Source organism: Cinclus cinclus, chromosome 11, assembly GCF_963662255.1.
Source record: "Cinclus cinclus chromosome 11, bCinCin1.1, whole genome shotgun sequence".
NCBI lineage: Eukaryota > Metazoa > Chordata > Aves > Passeriformes > Cinclidae > Cinclus > Cinclus cinclus.
The window spans coordinates 4868406-4887762 of record NC_085056.1 but is presented as its reverse complement, the minus strand read 5'-3'; the positions used below and the strand labels follow the sequence as shown (position 1 = coordinate 4887762).

Genomic DNA, 19357 nt, shown 5'->3' with positions numbered 1-19357 from the left:
TTCTTTGGCCTCAGTCCAGGCTGCTGCCCATGATCATTCACACCACAAAATCCAGCACCTCCAGGACTGGCAATTTCACATTCTTGCTGGCAATTACAGCAAAAACCTCAGGAACTGAAAGGAGGAATGTGTTGAATGACTTGTCCCTGCAGTTTGTCACCCATAGCCATAGGTGAGACAAACTGACAAAGTGTTTTAGGGAGGTTTAGAGCATTTTCCGTTTTGATGCCTTTTATCCTCAGTGAATACAAAATACAAACACACAATTCCTATGAAATGAAGAAAGTGTGTTTCATTTTGTGTAAAGCAGTGCTAACTTCAAGCTTTATTAGACATTCAGTAAATTATGTTTGCCAAATAGCAAATGAATCATTTATTCAGAACAAGTCTATTTGATGTGCTTAAATAGTGACTTGGTTATACCCAGCCATCTAGGTTAAAGAAAAAAAAGATGTGCACTGTAAACAGTCATTTTAAACTTCTAAACTTAAATCCACACAAAATCCTTCTCACCCCTCAACAGCTCTGCTTCCCTTTGTGCTTTATAGGAATCTTCAGATGCAATGTAATAGTTGTGTTCAACCATTGGCTCCTGCTATTTATGTCAATTTAATTAAAGTAGCAAAGAACTTATTTATACAAAAAAATATAAAGTCTACCAGAGTCTAGGGACTCTTCATCCTGTGTTGCTGGTAACCCCATTTGTGCAGGTGATTTTAGCATGAAATGATCCAATGCTCTTTCCAGCAGCCTTTGCTCTGATTGAAGTTGGCTCACTGCCTCTTCAGTAATTGAGATTTTCTACAAAAATGTTCAGGGCACTATAGAAATTCTTTCTTATTTTTTACAAGAACTTATACAACTTCCAAGACAGTGTCATGAAACAGCACAGCTTGTTCTTATTTCAGTAGCTTAGGCTTGCTACTTTTAGATTTGTTTTTAAAATACATTTGTGAAATATTTCATTATCAATTCCATTAGGGCATTTTTTTCTTGTGGGACTTTTTCTGCTCCCAAAGGTCTTTCTCCAGTGATGCTGCTGCTGTTTTAACTCAGCACATCTCAAGGATCCAAATTCTGTTTCAGACTATATGGACCCATCTGCTCTTCTCATTTAACACTATTAACAGAGCTAGGAGTTAATATTGCCCTGAATTAAAAGCGAAACATTCCCTAAACAGCCAGTGCTTCCCATCAAAGAGTGACAGAACTACCTCAAATACCTTCTCATACAGAAGAATCAGGTTTCAAATTTCAAATGTGAATAACAGTTTAAAGTTCTGCCAGGTGTATTTTGGAGCACTGGTTTGCCTTCACTTTTCCTAACCTGGAAATAATAAAAAAGAGGCAGGTACAAGTTTGCTGTTCTCTGTAGTTCTGCTCCCTGCACAAAAGTGAATTGTGGGTTTTGGCCAGGGCTTGTGCCTGCAGCTTTAGAGGTTCCCAAGTCCTTTAGGTGTGGACAGAAAGGACTCGGAATCAGTAAGGCAAAGTTTGTTTATGTAAAAAGGCACAAGTGGGGAAGAGGTTCTAAGAACAATGGAATAGCATTAAAGTTTGGGTTTACAGTAATATTTACAGAATAATTACCTTGAAGAATATCACAGTGAGTCCTCGGAGATTCAGAGAAATTAACTTTTTTAACTAGTGCTTTTATTTATGTGAACAAAAGACTTCGGTTCAAGATACTTTGTGTAATTATGGTGATAAATTCCCAGCTCTTTGATTTTCCCAGAATGTAAGCAAGATAGAAAGCAAAGGGCACCAAATGCCTTTGGAAATTTCCTACGTCCCACAAAAGGCATTAAAATAAGCTCTTTGAAGTTTAATGAAGTTTTTAACTGGTTCATGTTTATTTTGCAATATAAGATGTCCTGTTCAAGAACTAACAATTATTTACTTGACAGGATTAAAAATATAAGCAACTTCTGAGAAGGTGATAATTTTATTATATATTTGTGTTTCAGTAAAAAATAAGTGAAGCACTAGGTCTGGTCTAAATTTACAATCCAGTCAACTATCACAACCTAAATAACTGGCCTATACTATTCTGTAAATACTTCCTTGGAAATTTTCATCAAATACATTCAAATAGAAATACTGTCTTCACAACTGAAAATTACCTAAAAGGCCATAAAAAAGCTAATTAATAAAAGCATGGATCTGGAGAATATTGCTAAGGAGCTCTGGAAATAGTAGTATTAGATCTGGTCCACTAGAGAAAATAAAATTTAACTGGACATATGCACAGTTTTAGCAAGATGGGGAAAGGTTTAAGGGCTTTGGAAGAAATAAAAAGAGTATGGAATCTGACAAAGAAATGTAACTAAAGACAGGCTGTATCTCTGTATTTGAGAACTGAATTCACCACCCCATTAAACAGAAATTTGTCCTTAAAAACAGAGAGCAGTTCTGAACCAAAATTATATTTACCTACAGTACTACAGTTCAATACACAGTTCTGCAACCCTGCAGACAAACCAGCTCTTTTATAATTATTTTCCTATTTGTAGCTTCCTGGTAATCACAGAAATAGCTGGAGAGAAATGCCCATCCCCAGATAACTCATGGGGAAAGCCAAGGCTCCAAAGGCAGCGGTGAGCAGCAGTTGCTGTAACCAGGCTGAGTGACAAAGGGACCCGGGGAATTTTGGATTGCACCAGCAAAGGAACCATGGCAAGGTTCCTGACCAAGCGAGTGAGCGCTGACTTGGCTGGCACTGCTGGACCCAATGAGCTTCCAAGAACCTTTGGATGGTAAAAGTTAATGACAAACTTAAGGTTCTTTAGAAAAAAAAACATACTTTTTGGAGCCTGAAAATGCTGATACATAATGGTTTCCTGGTTTCTTTTGATAGAAACAAGTGGAGCAAGGGAACTAAATTTCCTCCCCTGCTCAAAAATAGTAACCAAAGTTTTCCCACTTTTAACTATATCTGAGTAGTTGATTCCTAATAACAGACTCAGTGTCATCTTCTCCAGAACACTGAAAAAACAGAGATGGCAGAATATTGGTGTTTCTTACAAGAAATTTAACCTCTGCTCAAAAATTTGGATGGGTTTTAGGTGGCTTTAGTCATCGAGATCAGAGAGGGGCAAGATAAAAAAGAGGACAAAGAGGGTTGTAACAGTAATGATGTGTGTGAAGGAAAGCACTGCTAACAGCAAAGAGGTGGCACATAGGCAAATACCACTGGAGGAAGGAGAATAATAGAGAAACTTGCTGGGTGTCGTGGCATCATACTTCATACAGCAATCCTCGCTGGGTAGAAAAATGTTTGACTGTTGTTCCCTAATACTATTTATACATTCACCCTAAGAAAGAGCAGATTGGGACATCTTCTACAGTGAATTAAGAGGACAACATTGCATTCATATGGAACTAGGAAAACCAAAATACATATATTTTTTTTATTTTAATATCTACCACATTCTAAAGTTTCTCTTGGAACTCTGAACAGAGGTTTTAGGGTTTTTTCCCCTTTGTTTCCCAATGATATGTGCAATATCGCTGTGTTTCTCCCAGCTGAGGGCTGAGACAGCCTCTGAGACTCTCAGAATAAACAGTGCTCCTAAAATTGCTGATGACAATTTTGTACCTGCATAAGAATTTCAAATACACTTCCAAATTCTGCAGCTTTTAATTACTTCACTTCCACCCACTGTCACATACTCAGTATTACAGGCGTTCTGAAGTGTTCTTGTAGAAGTGAAGCATCTAAAAGTTCACCACCTGCTCTCTCATGCCCAGTCCCAGCAGCCAGTAATACTCATCCTTAAACAAACCTATAGGGAAAGCAGCACAATCCATAGGATTTCTATTAACAGGCTACCTAGGGGGTGGCATCAACAAAACTTCAGTGCTTAGGGACATTTCTTAAACAAGGAACTTAAGAGATCTAAAGAAGTTTTGGTAATAGAAAGTAGTGAACAGAAATAATCACAAGCTAAAAATCTTGGGTTTCTCCCACATGGAAACTCTATTTAAATCCCCAGCCACAGTTAGCTGTCTCTTACCTAAATGTATACCAACAGCAAATCTTTCAGTTTAAAGGAGAAAAATTTGAGAGGGCAGGACCATGTCTATAGGAAACACTTTGACATGTGGGTGTGATTAAGGATAGGAGGTGTCACACTAGATGAAATCAGGGCCCTTGCAGTGAGGAGCAAATTATTTGCAGTGAGGAGCACATTATAGAGGAGAGGGGCCTGGAAGGAGTTACAGCTCCCAAACCACACCCAGCTGTGACCAAACAAGAAGTTACCCATCATAAGTTTATGAAATAATATTTCCTTTTTAAAATCATTAAGAAGCAATTCTCTGCTCAGGTGAAAGGCCATTTTCCTACAATACCAACAGCTCAATTCTATATAGATTTTGATTAGGTTTGATTTATGGTGCAATTAATAGCTTGATCCAGTTGTACTAGAAAGTCAAAATGTCACTTTTTCAAGGGACGTTTACAATTTAACTTTTGTAAACTGTAAAAATGTCACTGACCACAGAAAAACTAATAGTATATTTGTCATGTTGATGTATATGATGACCTCTTGTCCTGCTTTGCTCTGGTCGAAGTCATATAAACCAAAGTAGTTGAAGAACTGAAAACTGGGGTTTACAGATTTTTCTCTCAAGCTGTTGAGGTTAATAATAGGCTTTTGCTGTGATAAACATGTTCCCGAGGATACAGTGATGTACACAATGAAAATTAAAAATTGATATTTGAAATTATTAAATTGCAATCAAATAGCATAAGCTGGGTAGAATTTCCCATACAACAAAGAACTGCCAAGTCCTAAAACCTCTTTGAATCAGTAAAACATCAACAAAGTACAGCCAAATATAAAATATTTTGCAAACTCTCAGTGTTATCATTCTAATGATTCTAATATCATTCTATATTAAAATTATATATATAATTGATGTAACTATTAATAGTGCCCAAAATTTAAGTCTCTCAAAATCAATAAGGTTTGTAAAAGTAGGGAAATGATATTGCCACGGCATGCATGTCGAATTGTTTACTTTTCTTTATCCACAGATCATGAAGGAAGTTCGGAGAGCATTGTGCAATGCATCAGCTGATGACAGTAAACTCTTACTTCTCAGCGCAGTGGGAAGTGTATTCTGTAGTGGCCTAGATTACTCATATTTAATTGGCAGGTTATCCAATGACAGAAGAAAGGAAAGCACTAGGATTGCAGAAGCTATAAGGTGACCCAAGCTTACCTATGATCTCTAAATTATGAAATGCAGTGTGTGATTATAAAGATATTTATCAGGTCCAAAAATGTTGTATATTTAAATGTTGATTGCATTCTAATTTAGTACTGCAAATTTGTTTAGTAAAAAGAAACCTGGACCTTTCTACATTAGAAAAGAAAGTACATTTATTCCAGTGCTAATATCCATAGGGATTTATTTTATTCTACTTCTCTGTATTTAATATTTCAAATCATTCCTCTATATTCGAATACAACTTCCTTGTTGTTTTTCCAAATTCAGTACTGCTTCATGTTCTAAAGTGGCTCCTGAAAGGCAGATCTTTTACTTGTTTTAATGTTCATCATTTTAATGAATTTGAGTCCAGATGGGAATCCATGGCTTACTCATATTCTGTTGAAATAGCAGTCTGCCACTGTATTTCAGAAACTTACTAGAAGGGTCTCCACTCTTCTTAAATTTAAATTACTTAATATGTATGTAAAATGTAGTTTTATTTGTGTAACTAAAATGTGACTTTCCTTATATATCTATATATATCACATCACCTTAACAGAATTCCAGGGTTTATGACATGCAGTCTGCAAATCAATCTGCACAACATATCACCAAATATTCCATTATCCACAAGACAGATTTTCCAGCATAAATCAACATTATTCCACTAGAGCCGATGGTATTTCACCAGTCTGTACCAGGAGACGATTTGGTCCATTTTTTTCCCCCATTTCCTACAAATAAATATTCCTCTTGAGAGCTTTAAAACTTTATGCAACAATTCTGTGAAAGAACATTAAAGAATTTTTTTACAAGACATCTCTACTTGGGATTTAATAGTATAACATAAGATCAGGTTTAGGTAATACACAAAATACATTAACCACCAATTATCTTGGTTACAACTACTGCAGATGAGTTTGGATTCTGGGTTAAAAACTTTTGAAATTCTCAAAGTAGCAATTATTTTGAAGGACTTTAAAAGACATTTCTTAAATGTAGTAAGTTACAATCTCTTTATAAGACCCAAACTATGCTTGAATATCATGGAGTGATATGTTTTAAAAGAGAAACCCTTTGAAGGATACAGCCTAAGTTTATTTTTTATATACAAGGGGTTTTTAACAATGTGGAATTAAAAAAAAAAAAAAAGCGAGGGAAGAAAGTCACTATTCTTGTTTGAAAACACAGGCACACTCACCACCTAGCAAAACACAAAAATTTATATTATTCTTGCAAAAATTGTACAGTTAGGTGTTGTTATATACATTTACATCTATTTGCACACATCTTAATAGTCAGGTATACACATCAATCCAACATTTAAGTAAGTATAAGCCAGACTGTGATATTCAGTTTCTCCACCCTTGGACTCACAGAACACTCTTGAAATCCTGCTACAATGTACTGCTGCTCCTTGTCAAGAACGTCAGCTTCAGGCCCACTGAAAATAGATTTTTATTGTACTTCTGGAAACAATACCCTACGTTTTCCATTTAGCACTCTCTGTGCTTTCTGTGAACAAAGGGCTCAGCTCATGGAAAATAAAGTGTAATAAGAGAAGAAAAAATGTCCATTGCTTTTTTTTTCAGTGGTTTGTATGTCCTAAAATACATCCACGGATCTCTGCCTCCACTGCTTTACATCAAGTTGATTTGTATCAAAATGAAATTGAAATCTTGGTTCCCCTGTGTTTCTACTTCCCAAAGCATGGCTCTCCTACACCAGTCACAAGTTACAACTGAAGTTTGAATGCCTATCAAGTCTCCTCTCCCACGAATGGTTCATTCATTGGTGCCATGCCCTCAGCCACTGGGGTAGGCAATGAACGGACGTGAGGCACTGCAGCTCCTCTGCAGGCACTGGTCACAGATCCACCCCAGATCCACCCCAGATCCATCACAGACCCACCAGTCTGAGCTGCTACCATGCACACGCCCTCCTGGAGCAGGGAAAGGGCAGACAGGCTGCACAGTGTGGCCTGCAGAGCCCTGGGATTGTAACGCTCCCTGGAAGGCACTCCCAGAACTGGGCTCACTCTATCAGCTGGGCAGTGTCGAGGGACCTCAGCCACAACATTCTGGGTGTGCTCAGAAGAAAACAGACACAAACAAGGACAAAGTTACTTGCTCAGCTTCTTTACAGCCCTGGATGTACCTACAACAGCCTGAAACAGTGCAGAGATGTCTGAGCATCCCAGCGTGTGTTCATTTGATGGTCAGCCTCCCAGATAGGCTCTAGCAAATCCAGAAACTTTCTGCAGATGTATCTTTTTCTTACCTTTGAGCCTTTGGATCTACTGTGCAACAACAGCTACAATCTGAAATCCCTTTCAAAGACTGCTTTGAATTGAAACAAGGATCTTGTAGCCCAGAAACTCCCTGTGTGAATTTACGGTTTGGAGATGTGCCAGATTCAGGGTACAGAGACAGCCCACTGAAACAACACACCAAACAGGAAACGAAGATAAATGGAATGCTGGTCACTGCAGCTTCTGGAGACCAAAGGCAGGCATTTGTTCCCCTCATCATCTCTCAGTGTTGTAACCTTCCACTCCATCCTATAGGTAGCGTGCTCCACACCCATCTATTTTACCATCCTCTGTGCTCCCCATTCTTCCCTCATGACAGAGGCTTGCTGTGCCTTCTCAGTGTTCGATTCCACTCTCTCCAGGTCCTCTGTTCCTTGCTCACTCATACGAAGACTTCCTTCAACCCTTCCCCTCCATTAATGTGTTCTGCTTTGCTCTTCCTCCACATTATCTGTTTCCTCTCCACATCCCTAATTGCTTTTCCATATTCACTTCCAGTCCCGTTTATCACCATGACTCCTGCTTTTCTCCACAACACTGGTTTTATCTGCCCCACGTGGTCCTCAGATTCACTGCCACCATTTATCCTTAGTTTGCTTTCTTTTTACTTATCATTCATCACATCCCTATTCCCAACTGTAGTCCTGTCTGGAAGGCTTATGTAATTTCTGAGGTTCTCAAAATTCTGGAATTAACGAAGTGCAGTGATCCACAGTCACTACTCCATCATAAACAACCCAATAAATAATGAGATAAGGGAACGGCATTGTTTCTGCACCAAAACAAATCACAAGTCTCCTTAATCCTGCTCTCCTCTAGTCAGAAATGGTCTTGAACAGGCAAAACCAAGATTCCTTATTTCACTCTCTTAGTCTTGACAGTGTTCCCCTCATCATCTCCCAATATTGTAGCCTTCCACTCCACTTAAAGATTTACTTTATTAAACTTAAATTTTACTAAATTTAAAGGTTTACTACTGTGAACAGAGCTGCATCAACTCTCTATTTTCCCTGGTCAAAAATTAACTCCTTACTAGAGGACTTGAAAACCAGAATGTATTAATTGAAAATTTAATGCTGGGTCATCTCAGACTCTTTGTCCTCATTTAAAATACACCCAGTGCCCCTGCACTTCAGCCCAGTTGCTGCATGGGCTCTCTAACCTGCCAGGCCCACCTGTGCTCAGGTACAGAGGCCTGGATCCTTTTGACCTCAGTGGGAGAGCAGCAACTCATCAGAGGGCACATTTGACAAAATGTTCTTTCCTAAAATCTGTCAGCAAATCTGCACTCTGGATCTAATAAATACCCAGTGCTGGGACAGAATCTCCTCTTTTGCTTGGAATTTGATTTATCCATGTCTTTTTTTCTAAAGTAACTGAGCATCTCGTTTGCCTCCACACACCTGCTGCGCACTGAGCTGCTGGAGCCCATAATTTGCCCACAATTACACTCTTGCTTTTTCCTAATTGCTGTAAAAGCTGTTCCATTCAACAGGTATCTTTCCACCGTTGCTGGTAGGTAACTTATTTAAAAGATCTCATTGCACAGAATTTAACATATTCTAGTTTGTTCATCCAGATGAATCCATTGACATTGAACTTCCTGTTATTTCTCATCACATTACTGAGGTAGTCAGGCAAAGGCATCTGCTTTGTAATGGCTTTGCTGAAGACTTTTGCCCTGAAGACCCAACTGAAGATCACTCACTGTTCAAACATTTCTCTCTCTCTGACTCCCCTTTGCATGTCTTGTTCTTTCTGCTGGTGTGCCATAAACATTGAACAATCTCCCAGTCCACTGATGGGACTTGTAGTAACCTTTGACAGAGAGTCTTTACAGAACTTTTCAAAACAAATATTCAGACTATAATATTTCATCAGTAGCCAAGCCAGGTCCACCCCAGCCACTGTGGAGCAAACCAAGAAGTGCTGTGTGTACAAACTCAGGAATTACTGGCCCAGAAGCATAACGAAACCCAACCAAACCTTTCTGCAAAAAGTACAACACTCAGTGGAATCCACTTAATCACGCAATATACAACATACACAAAACCATGTAATAGCCTAGGTACTCAGAAAGATTAAATAACTAAAAATAAGCAAACCTTTCCACGTGCAAACTAGAAAGTGTCTTGCAGTTCTGACCTCATAAAACTGGGCATTTGTTGTATTCTTCTCTGGTTCTAATTTGTTTTCAGATTAAATACTTTAAACTTAGGTACTTACGTGTTTCTTCTATATTCAAGATTTTCTCTTTTTTTATTTTAGGGATTTTGTAAAAGCTTTTATTCAATTTAAGAAGCCAATTGTGGTTGCTATCAACGGCCCTGCTCTGGGGTTAGGAGCTTCTATTTTACCACTCTGTGATATCGTTTGGGCAAGTGAGAAGGCTTGGTTTCAGACACCATATGCAACAATCCGACTCACTCCAGCTGGCTGCTCATCATACACATTCCCACAAATTCTGGGTGTTGCACTGGTAAGGTTTTCCACCTCAAATTGCTGAAGAACCTTTCATAAATTCCTGATCTTCTTTCTCTCTTTAAAAAGTAAATAATTTTCTTAATTGTCTTTAATGGAAACGAAATCTGTGAAAAGTTCATCTAATCACTACAAACTTAGCACAAAATAACCTCGGAATTCAATATACAACACCTGCTGTACACAAGAGAGATTGAAAAAGCAAAGATTGTCAACATCAAGGTAGAAAAGTGAAGAAATACATTAGCAGAATAATCTTGCAGAGTAGTTGTCTGCATTATGTTAGGAGTGGGCAGTAATACAGCCAGATACAGCTCTCTGCTCTTTAATGATAATCCACAATGGTTCCAGTAAGACTGCTTAGCTTTTACCAGTATAATAAATCAGAATTTGCCCCACAAAAATTTCCTACTAGGTTCCATGACTCGCGACACAGTATCACAGACAGTTACTCTTGTAAGATCAGCAATACAGATTCACCATGCATGCCAGCACATTTCTCTTAAATTAAACCCATGCTGTGCTCTGGCCACCTGCACAATCCTTAAATAGCTACTGAAAGTCCTTTTAAAGTATTTTGCAGTATGGAAAGATACAGAAGAACATTTGTAATTTAATTGTAAAAATAGCAGGCAAGTATGAGAAAAATTTTAAGGGAATTATAACCCAAGATTACCACAATCTTTTGGTTTCACAGGCAAATGAAATGTTGTTCTGTGGGAGAAAGCTGACAGCACAAGAAGCCTGCAGCAGAGGACTGGTGTCACAAGTATTTTGGCCAACAACATTTAGCCAAGAAGTGATGCTACGAGTGAAAGAAATGGCATCCTGCAGTGCAGTGGTAAGAAATCAAACTCATTAAATGACATTTCACAGAGGTAGGGTGTGCTCCCAAGGCTCATCACATGTGGGACCTCAGTTTCCACAACCATACCCGTGAAAGAAGGCTGACATCAGAAAACCTGGATAGGGATCAGTGAGTTCATGGAGTTTCTCATTTTTTCAGGGATTGGGGGGCAGGGGAGGGAGGGGGTGGTATTTCCTTTCATCATATTTGTATTTATTCATTTGAAAGGGGATTTTAGCACAGGTTTCCTTCATGAAGGTATAACATTCTGAAACCCTACAGCCGTACTGGGAAACCTCTGTAAGAAATGTGATTTGCCTTCACTTTGTCCTGGCCTGCCATGTTTCAGCTGAATCTGCCTTCTTTCTGCACCTGCACAATTCCTGCTGCTGCAGAATGTTCTACACAACACACCAGAAGGGTAGGATAGTGCCCACTAAGCTCTGCTGTGAAGGAGAGGTGAGATCCAGACAAGAGGGATTTGAGCACAGTCTGGTCACAGTGTATTATAACTTTTCTTTTGTGTACACCAAAGTTGAAAGAAAATCCTTTCCTGTCTTTACTTCCTAGGGGCTTTTCCCTTCAGGCAGATATAGTCCTATTCTGGGCATATCCTTATTTAAAAAACATGCAGTGAAGAAAGTCATACTGGCTGCAATAAAATTGCAGTAATTAAAGTGAAAATTGTTATAGTTTTGTACTGTATTTCCTATGTCTGAAACTATCTCAGCATCCCTCAGTTTCATTTAAAAGATCTGCTGTAAAAGGAGGTAGAGACACAAGAGATTTTTAATTAAACAAAGTGTAGATTAGATCTCACAGTAGACATCGAGAATGAAACTCTCTGGAAATGTAGCAGAATTTTATTTGATGATGCTGATATAATGTGTATTATTTGAGTTGGGAAAACCTCTGGGCTTCACTATGAATTCTTCCTTCCCTCACTGCTGTTGGCTGTGAATGAAATTTTCTCAAACCCCTTAGGAAGACCGGTGCTGACTTGTGGACAAAGATTAACCTTCAGAGACTTTTTCACAGACCACAAAAAATACACAGGCCCCTTGATTTGCTATTAACACCATTTATTTGAGTTAAAAGACAAATACTACTTTGCAATAGCAGTGTTGAAACCCACAACACGCAGGAACTGGGCTTAACATGGAGGTGTTGACAAGGCTGAGTGAAGAGGATGCACCTCCCTTCCCACAGAACATTGTGTTAGTTACAGCAAATCTGTCCTCAAAAAAATCAGTAACGTAGGAATTATTATTTGGTTTGTTTGACCAGTTGAATTCCTTGTGAGTTACATACTGGTGGTGTGTATTTAAAAACTAATTTTAAAGGAATCAATGTCCTTAAAAATGGGTCTGGGAAGAATAAGCTGAACTGTGGGAGCAACCATGGACCTGCAGTTTGTGCCTTTCAGAACTTGCAACAATTATTAAGGGCTTGTGGTTAGGTTTTCTATTGCAAAGATCTCAGGTGATTTGTTGTATCTGCAAAGTAAATCTAACTCCAGAACACAGTCAGAGGGTGTTTGTTTTGCTTAGCACCATTCTTTTACAAAATATTTCATTTTTATAAAAATGTAAGCAAAATGGCTTAAAAAGGGATTTGCAGTAAAGGCCCTTTCCTATTAATTTCTGTATTGATAAGGAAATCATACATGAGGGAAAATTGTTAAAGATAGTGGACATCCACATTTGGGTTTCCAACATGTCTAACCTTAAAGACCACCTTCCAGGAAACAGGTAGCCAGTATATTGTCCCTCACACATTTTCATTTCAATGTGAGGGAGTTCAGCTCCTTCTTGAGCTTCATGGCAGACCTTCAATAAACTAAGGTACTTCAGAATCCCTCGTTCTTTTAAAAACCTGGCATTAAGCCATCAACCTCAATTCTTAAAGATGCTGACTATCAGCAAGTGGAGTTATGGCTATAAATCAAATGCAATTTCTGTGCCCAAAGGAGTTATTTAAATTGTAAAATAGTTGGTAGTTTAGAAATTCTGGTCACGCCATTATCCATAGTAATTTTTTCAAATTCAGAATAAAATACTGAGTTCTATTTTGGCTTTAGGTATTGGAAGAGTCCAAATGTCTCATGCGGAGCTTCCTGAAATCCGGTCTTGAAGATGTGAACGAGAAAGAGTGTCAGATGTTAAAACAGCTGTGGAGTTCTTCCAAAGGACTGGACTCATTATTCAGCTACTTGCAAGACAAAATTTATGAAGTTTGATATCTTGGCCTAACTCAAAGAGAAATTGCTCCAGTTGTGACCAGAGTCAGACATGACCATGTTTGAGAAGCAGAGGCAATGCATCAGTGAGGAATTTGTGACAGTGATCCCAATGCCTGTGGCTGTGTGAGCTGCACAGCTGCTTGTAGCCGGTTTGATTTTGTGTAACAAAGACGTGGGCAGGCGTTCAGTGCACGTAACCTGTGCAGAGGCTGCATCTTTCACATTGCTCATCCACATCCAACTCTACATTCCATGTGCTGAGAAGCACCACTGAGGCCCAGCAAGGCTCACCCACCTGTAAGGGTTTATTTTGTCTGTCCTTCTTAACTTATTCTTGCTGTTGCAGCACATCTGGGCTGACACAGAGGGCTCAGTCTAAATTCTGGGTCAGAACAAACTATAGACCCTAAAACCATACATTAGAAATATGTTAATTATTTTTTTCTAAGTTCTAACGGTTTAATGGAAAACTCTGATAATTTATATGTATAATATGTAAAGTTTACAAAAACTACTAGAATTTTTTTCTTTGTTAAATTTATTTAACTTATTTATTTTGTGTTCATATTCAGCTGTTTACTGATCACAGATCTTATTTTCTTATTTCCCTTTTGACTGAATTAAAGGCATCACATGAGAATGCAAACACACTTTTAGCAGCAAACTGAGTAGAAAAATAAAGAATATGTAGAAAACCCACAGAATGTTGTGGGCAGTAAATGAAACAGCCACGTGCATGCTCCTCTTTGTGTAAAAGTGTACAAAAATGTATGAAAACAGATTCATTTGCCAGGGTTAAGAGAAAAAAGTGGGTTCTGACACAGTGAGTCCCCCTTAAGTCTCTCTTCACTTTCTGCCTTCTTGAGGAGCACTGAAGGGCTCGCCAACCAGATGCTTTATTTAAGTTTACTGTATTCCTGTTAGCCGAATATCAGTAACAGGGTGAGTGGTGCCGTTCTGTGGCATCGTACTGTTTTTCAGGTTTAAACACCCCTCTCGGTCTGAAGTCTAAAAGCAAATCCTTATGAGCCTTAGTCTAGTTGCCTGACTCCTCAGGTGTGAGATAATTTCTGCTCTGGAGGCCTTTGGGTGTGGGCCAGCAGTTTATACAAGGTGCTAGGCATTGAACTCAGTGGAGGCAGAGGTTTAGTTTTGCTTTTCCCAGCTCTCCACATCTGGCCACCCCACCACCTGTTACAAGAACTTATGGCTATCCATAAAAGCAGTCCACAATAAACAGGGAAAATCCAACCCGCTCTTTTCTAATGTGATCCTAGTACTGTTCAGTGACACTGACTGACTTCTGAACACTGGATCTCTCTCAGTTCTTTCCTGCTATGGGCAGTTCATGTGGAAAGGACAGGAGCATGCTCTGAGACTTCACCTGCCATTATAGTACGCCCAAATTGAAACCTCTTGAAGCAGAAGCTTTGCACATTTTTTGCTTTGTAATTTGTGCACTTGCTCTCCATCCTTGAGCTCAGTGACTTATTATGATTTAAACCTCTGCAAATTAGGCTGCTCAGCTTTCTCCCTCTTAGCATTTCCATAAAGAGTTTCAACAAAGCCTTTGTAGAGTTAACCAACAGGTGATTGCAGTAAACGGTAGCCTTCAACATATTAATGTAACATTTCTTTTTCCACAAATAAATTAGAAGTGCTGTTTTTATGTCCTAACTGTACCACTGAATTTTAAGGAAATCATTACTCTAAATGCAGAAGTTCTCATGGAAATTCTTCATTAAAAAGACAGAATCTGGCTTTTAATTAGCCTGCTTAAAACATTTTTTAAAAGCAACTTACTGAAACCATCAGCTTGTTTTAAAATGACTGAAAGAGAACTCTTTCAATAACTATTTGAAGTGATGGATGCACTTGTTTTACACCAACCCTTGCTTTTGTCCACAACCTGCCAGCAGTGCTGCAGGGCATGCTGGATCAGGGCCCCGGGCCCGCAGCAGGGCAGGTGCACACGGAGTCACCTGGAAAAAGAGGGATCACCCAGGAGAAAACCACTCACACACACACACACACACACACACGAGTTTGCACAAACAGGCCTCCAGCATATACCTTCAGAAAAAGAAAAAAAAAGGCAATGGAAAGTACCACGGTTCCTCAATTTCCTTTGTTTCCTTTATTCCCGTCCAGAGAGCCATAACTCCTAGTCATGTGTTAATAAGATATTAGGAAGTTTATTTCAATACTATGCTTAGTTTTTGTAGATAAATATAGCAAGATTGCTCAGCAATGTGAAGGAATGCGTTCTGAATGAGATTTGCAAAGAGAGAAGAATCTTATGTTGTTGGATCTCTTAAACTGCACCATTTCATCTGAATTTTCAGATATCTGTATCTTAGCATTTTTTATGACAAAGGAATGGTTGAAATACATTTTCTAGATTTATTTTTCCATTAAAGCAAGCGCTAACCATAGTTAACATTTTTAATTATTCATATCTATACAATTACAATCTAGTTTTCATGGAATCTATTTTCCCTTCCAAAAAGAGTAATAACAATGTTGAAAGTTTCTTTTCCAGTATTTAAATATCAGAATCTGAATTTTCTCTTGTGTTTCTATCCTACTAGGTATTCAGATATCTAGATGTACTGTACATATTAGTCTGGGTACCTTTACTGATATTCACAGTATTTAAGATTAAAAATGCAATTTGTTGTTTAAGTATGTTATTTTATTCTCGTGTAAATTGTTTTGTACAATCTTTAAAAATCTACAGTTTTGCATTTGTAGATATTAAAGGTAAGCAATTTATTTTGTGTTGTCCTGCATGTATATTTTTGCTGTAGATAAGTGTTGCTTAGTTTACTATTTCAGTACATTTCTGTTTAAATAAATAAGCTTACAAACTTTAATACAGTATATATTTTCAAAATATAAACTTTTATATTTCTGTGGTAGGTTAGGGTATGCGTTTTAGGCAATCTTTTTCACTACTATGAATTGTTCTTTTAATCTATAATATAATGGTTTTGTGCCAATAGTTTTTCATTAGAATAAAATGCTCTTTTAATGTTAGGGAAGAACAGACAATTTTGGTTGGGGTTTGTTTTATTTTTGGTTTTGGGTTTTTTAATTATTTTGCCAGCCTTTACAGTTTTAAATATAATTTATAAATGTATTGCATTTGTAATAAGCCTTACCATTAGGTACGAGAAATCTTTAAAGCTGCATAATTGCTTATGTAGCACTAAGGACTTCCCCAAATAATTGCTGTAAGAAAGTTAGCAAATCAGAGTACAGGGCCTTAAGTTTTTCTTGTGAAAAGGGTAATACGGGTTGTTTCTTTTGAACAACATAGGTAGACTTGTCAGCATGGGCTTTGTTATATATAAACTGTGCATTTGTGCTCCCAACCATGGTAGTTTAATCTCAGGCTTTGTGTGGCTGGGTCTATAAAAGTCAAATCTGGCTAAAGCCAGCACTCTTTAGGAGACACTAAAGAAGTTTACATAAGAGACTTATAGACAATCTTATCATAGTACATTTGGGTACTCGCTATCCTCGATGTGTTATCTGTGTCTGCCCAATTAACCGTATGTTTTAAGCCATATTAAATCTCTTTACTGCTATTTTAAATACTACACTGAAAGTCATTCACTAGTTTGCTTGCTCACACACAGGATTTTGATTTTTAGTGAATAAAAATGTTATGCCTTCCATAAGAAACAAAGGACCAAAGAATTGCATTATTCTAACAAAGCATTAGTTCCTTTGCCAGTGAACTAGTTTGACATTTGTACTGAAGATCAAACAGTCTCTTTCTGCTTCAAACACTGCATCCTCATCCATGTCAGGTGTAAGGGGGAGAGATGTATCCACTGAGCTATTGGGAAAGGAGAGATGTTCAGCTGGGATGGCATGTCTATTGGTAAGGCTTATTACCAAACCTCTGAGATGAAGCAAAGAACCAAAAATTCACAAGTTATGTCAGTGTAAATTTATTTTCAGAACTTGCACAAATAATTAATTGTAGAACTCTGCAAATTAGGCCCTTAAGTTATTTTGTCAGAATGCCATGGAACAGACTAAAACAGTTTCTAATATTTGTAATGAGTACATATTATAATAATATAAGGGTACAGGCACCCCTATATCACAGTGTTGTAAATATTTTCTGAAACTGGTACAGTACTGAGGGACTTGTATCTTCTGATATATCAAATATTGACTGTCTAGATCAAATTGTACACAATTTATTTGTTGATGGTCCTGTAACTAGTGTATGGACACATTTCTGGGTGCCTTAGAAGTTGTATTTTTCATGTGTGTTAATATGCAGTATTTATACATTGTGAGAAGCTGCTTTGAATAAAAACATTGAAACTTCATTTCTGTGCAGTGATTTTCAGTTTTACATAATCAGAATGAGCATGATAAGTGGTAGCCATTATATATGATAATAGTATTCACAGGTTCCTGCCTTTCCAAAGACATCAGGCTTTTCAAAAGAAAACCTTTTTTTCAAATGGCAAAACCTATGGCACTAAGAGACACTGCATTAAGAACTCTGAAATCAATTATGATCCATTTCAATTACCATTTCTTGATCAAGTCCAAGAAAACCATCAAGAACTGTCTCACAAAAGCACTTCTAGGACACCATTATCACTTCCACTGCACATCACCTCAAGCATTCCTGCCCAGAACCAGCTGCTCCAGGCAAGATTTTGGCTCCACATGAGGGAATTTGATTTTGAAGTGGTGTTTGCCAGGAGGGCCAAGATTCAGCCCAGCCCCAGCCTGGTGCAAGAGAAGGTGGATCAGCCTCGAGGCCCCCCAGCTCCAGACAACATTCTAGCCAGGGGCTCTTGTGTACCATGGGATTCTTTGTCCATAGCATCCTCAAATGCTATTTCCAGTCATGTATCTCCTGGGATTAGAAGAGTAACTGTAACTGCCTGGGGCAGAAAAGGAAGGATATTTTTACAGAGAGCCAGGGTTAGCCAACCCAGCTATACAACAAGGTCTGAAAAAATCACTTACACTTCACTCAAAGGAAACAATTATGTTCTAGCAATTATTTTGGTTGGCTTTAAACTGACAGACTCTGTTAGTAAAAACTGTGGTCAGCTATTTGAAGCAGAGGATTGAGCAATTTAGTCTTGCTTCACTATCAAAAAATCCAATTATTTATTACGGTGACTCTTGTCAGAAATTAACTTATTGTAGCATCCAATTGACTGTGAGCAACGTGCACATGATGAACAGCGTGAAACCTTTCCTGTCTAACAGTTTTATTCACGAGTTTGGTTTAGTTTTGACACAAATTGTCAACATGTGAATTTCATTTTAAATAACATATTTTTTAAAGAAAGCAAAAATTCTTTAAAATTACAAACTTCATTCAAATATTTGAGGGGAGGTTATGTTCAAGCTTCTTCAAATGTCAGTCCTTGTTGCAGCAAATTAATACACAAATTACATGGAAGAGCAACCTGTTAAGTAGATATAAAGAAGTAATTGCATGTATAAAAGAACATAAAGGTAATAATCCCAATTAAGGTATAAAAACAGGTCAAAGCTCTGCATGCACTAAGATGTGCCACCTCTCATTTTGAATAACAAACAATATTGCATATGGCAAGAACATGGAGAGGTTCTGAAAGCAAATGAAAGCATCTGAAAAAAAAAAACAGAAACAATTTTAAACACTGGGGGAGCTCAAAGAAAAACAATTGTCAGATGTTGGACTAGGGGACAGTTTGGTTGCAAAGGAAAAAATCAGGTTTGATGCTGGACATACTAACTTCAGGAATTCACCTCTCCTTGGGTGTCTTATTTGTCATGAACCCCCCCAGAAGTTATATTTAATCAAACATAATGCATCTCTTCATGATTCTGACTTAACCTCAAAACCAATCTCCAATCATAGCATGGAGAGTTTCACATTACTAAGAAAGGCAGACTAACAACCCCCTCTAGAATTCAAACTATTTGAACTTTGTTAGCACCACTTTGCTTTAATTTATACTCTTTCCTTGGTTTTACAAATTTGCTCATTACAGATATATAATCAAAATAGAACTGCTAGAAACTTTGTTAAATTCCAATTATTAAGTCTGTCTGGTATGACAGTAATTTTCATCTGAAACAGTTAAGAGTACTATGGGAGAAAGAAGGCAATTTTCATTCTGAGAAAATGAAACATTTTGTATTTAGTAACTTTAAAAATTCTATGTTGGACTGTTTTTGCCTTTCTTTATCACCTCATGACACTAGTGCCACTCAAACA

General features: G+C 37.8%; 1 protein-coding gene across 1 annotated transcript in view; it reads left to right on the top strand.

Annotated features, from left to right (window-relative positions):
- Positions 1-13098, top strand: part of CDYL2 (chromodomain Y like 2) — a 56049-nt gene extending 42951 nt beyond the window's left edge. The window contains exons 4-7 of the mRNA XM_062500002.1: positions 5042-5214; positions 9800-10010; positions 10710-10853; positions 12940-13098. Coding sequence (XP_062355986.1) covers positions 5042-5214; positions 9800-10010; positions 10710-10853; positions 12940-13098 — 687 coding nt within the window. The remainder of the gene's footprint in view (positions 1-5041; positions 5215-9799; positions 10011-10709; positions 10854-12939) is intronic.
- The last annotated feature ends 6259 nt before the right edge of the window (positions 13099-19357 follow it).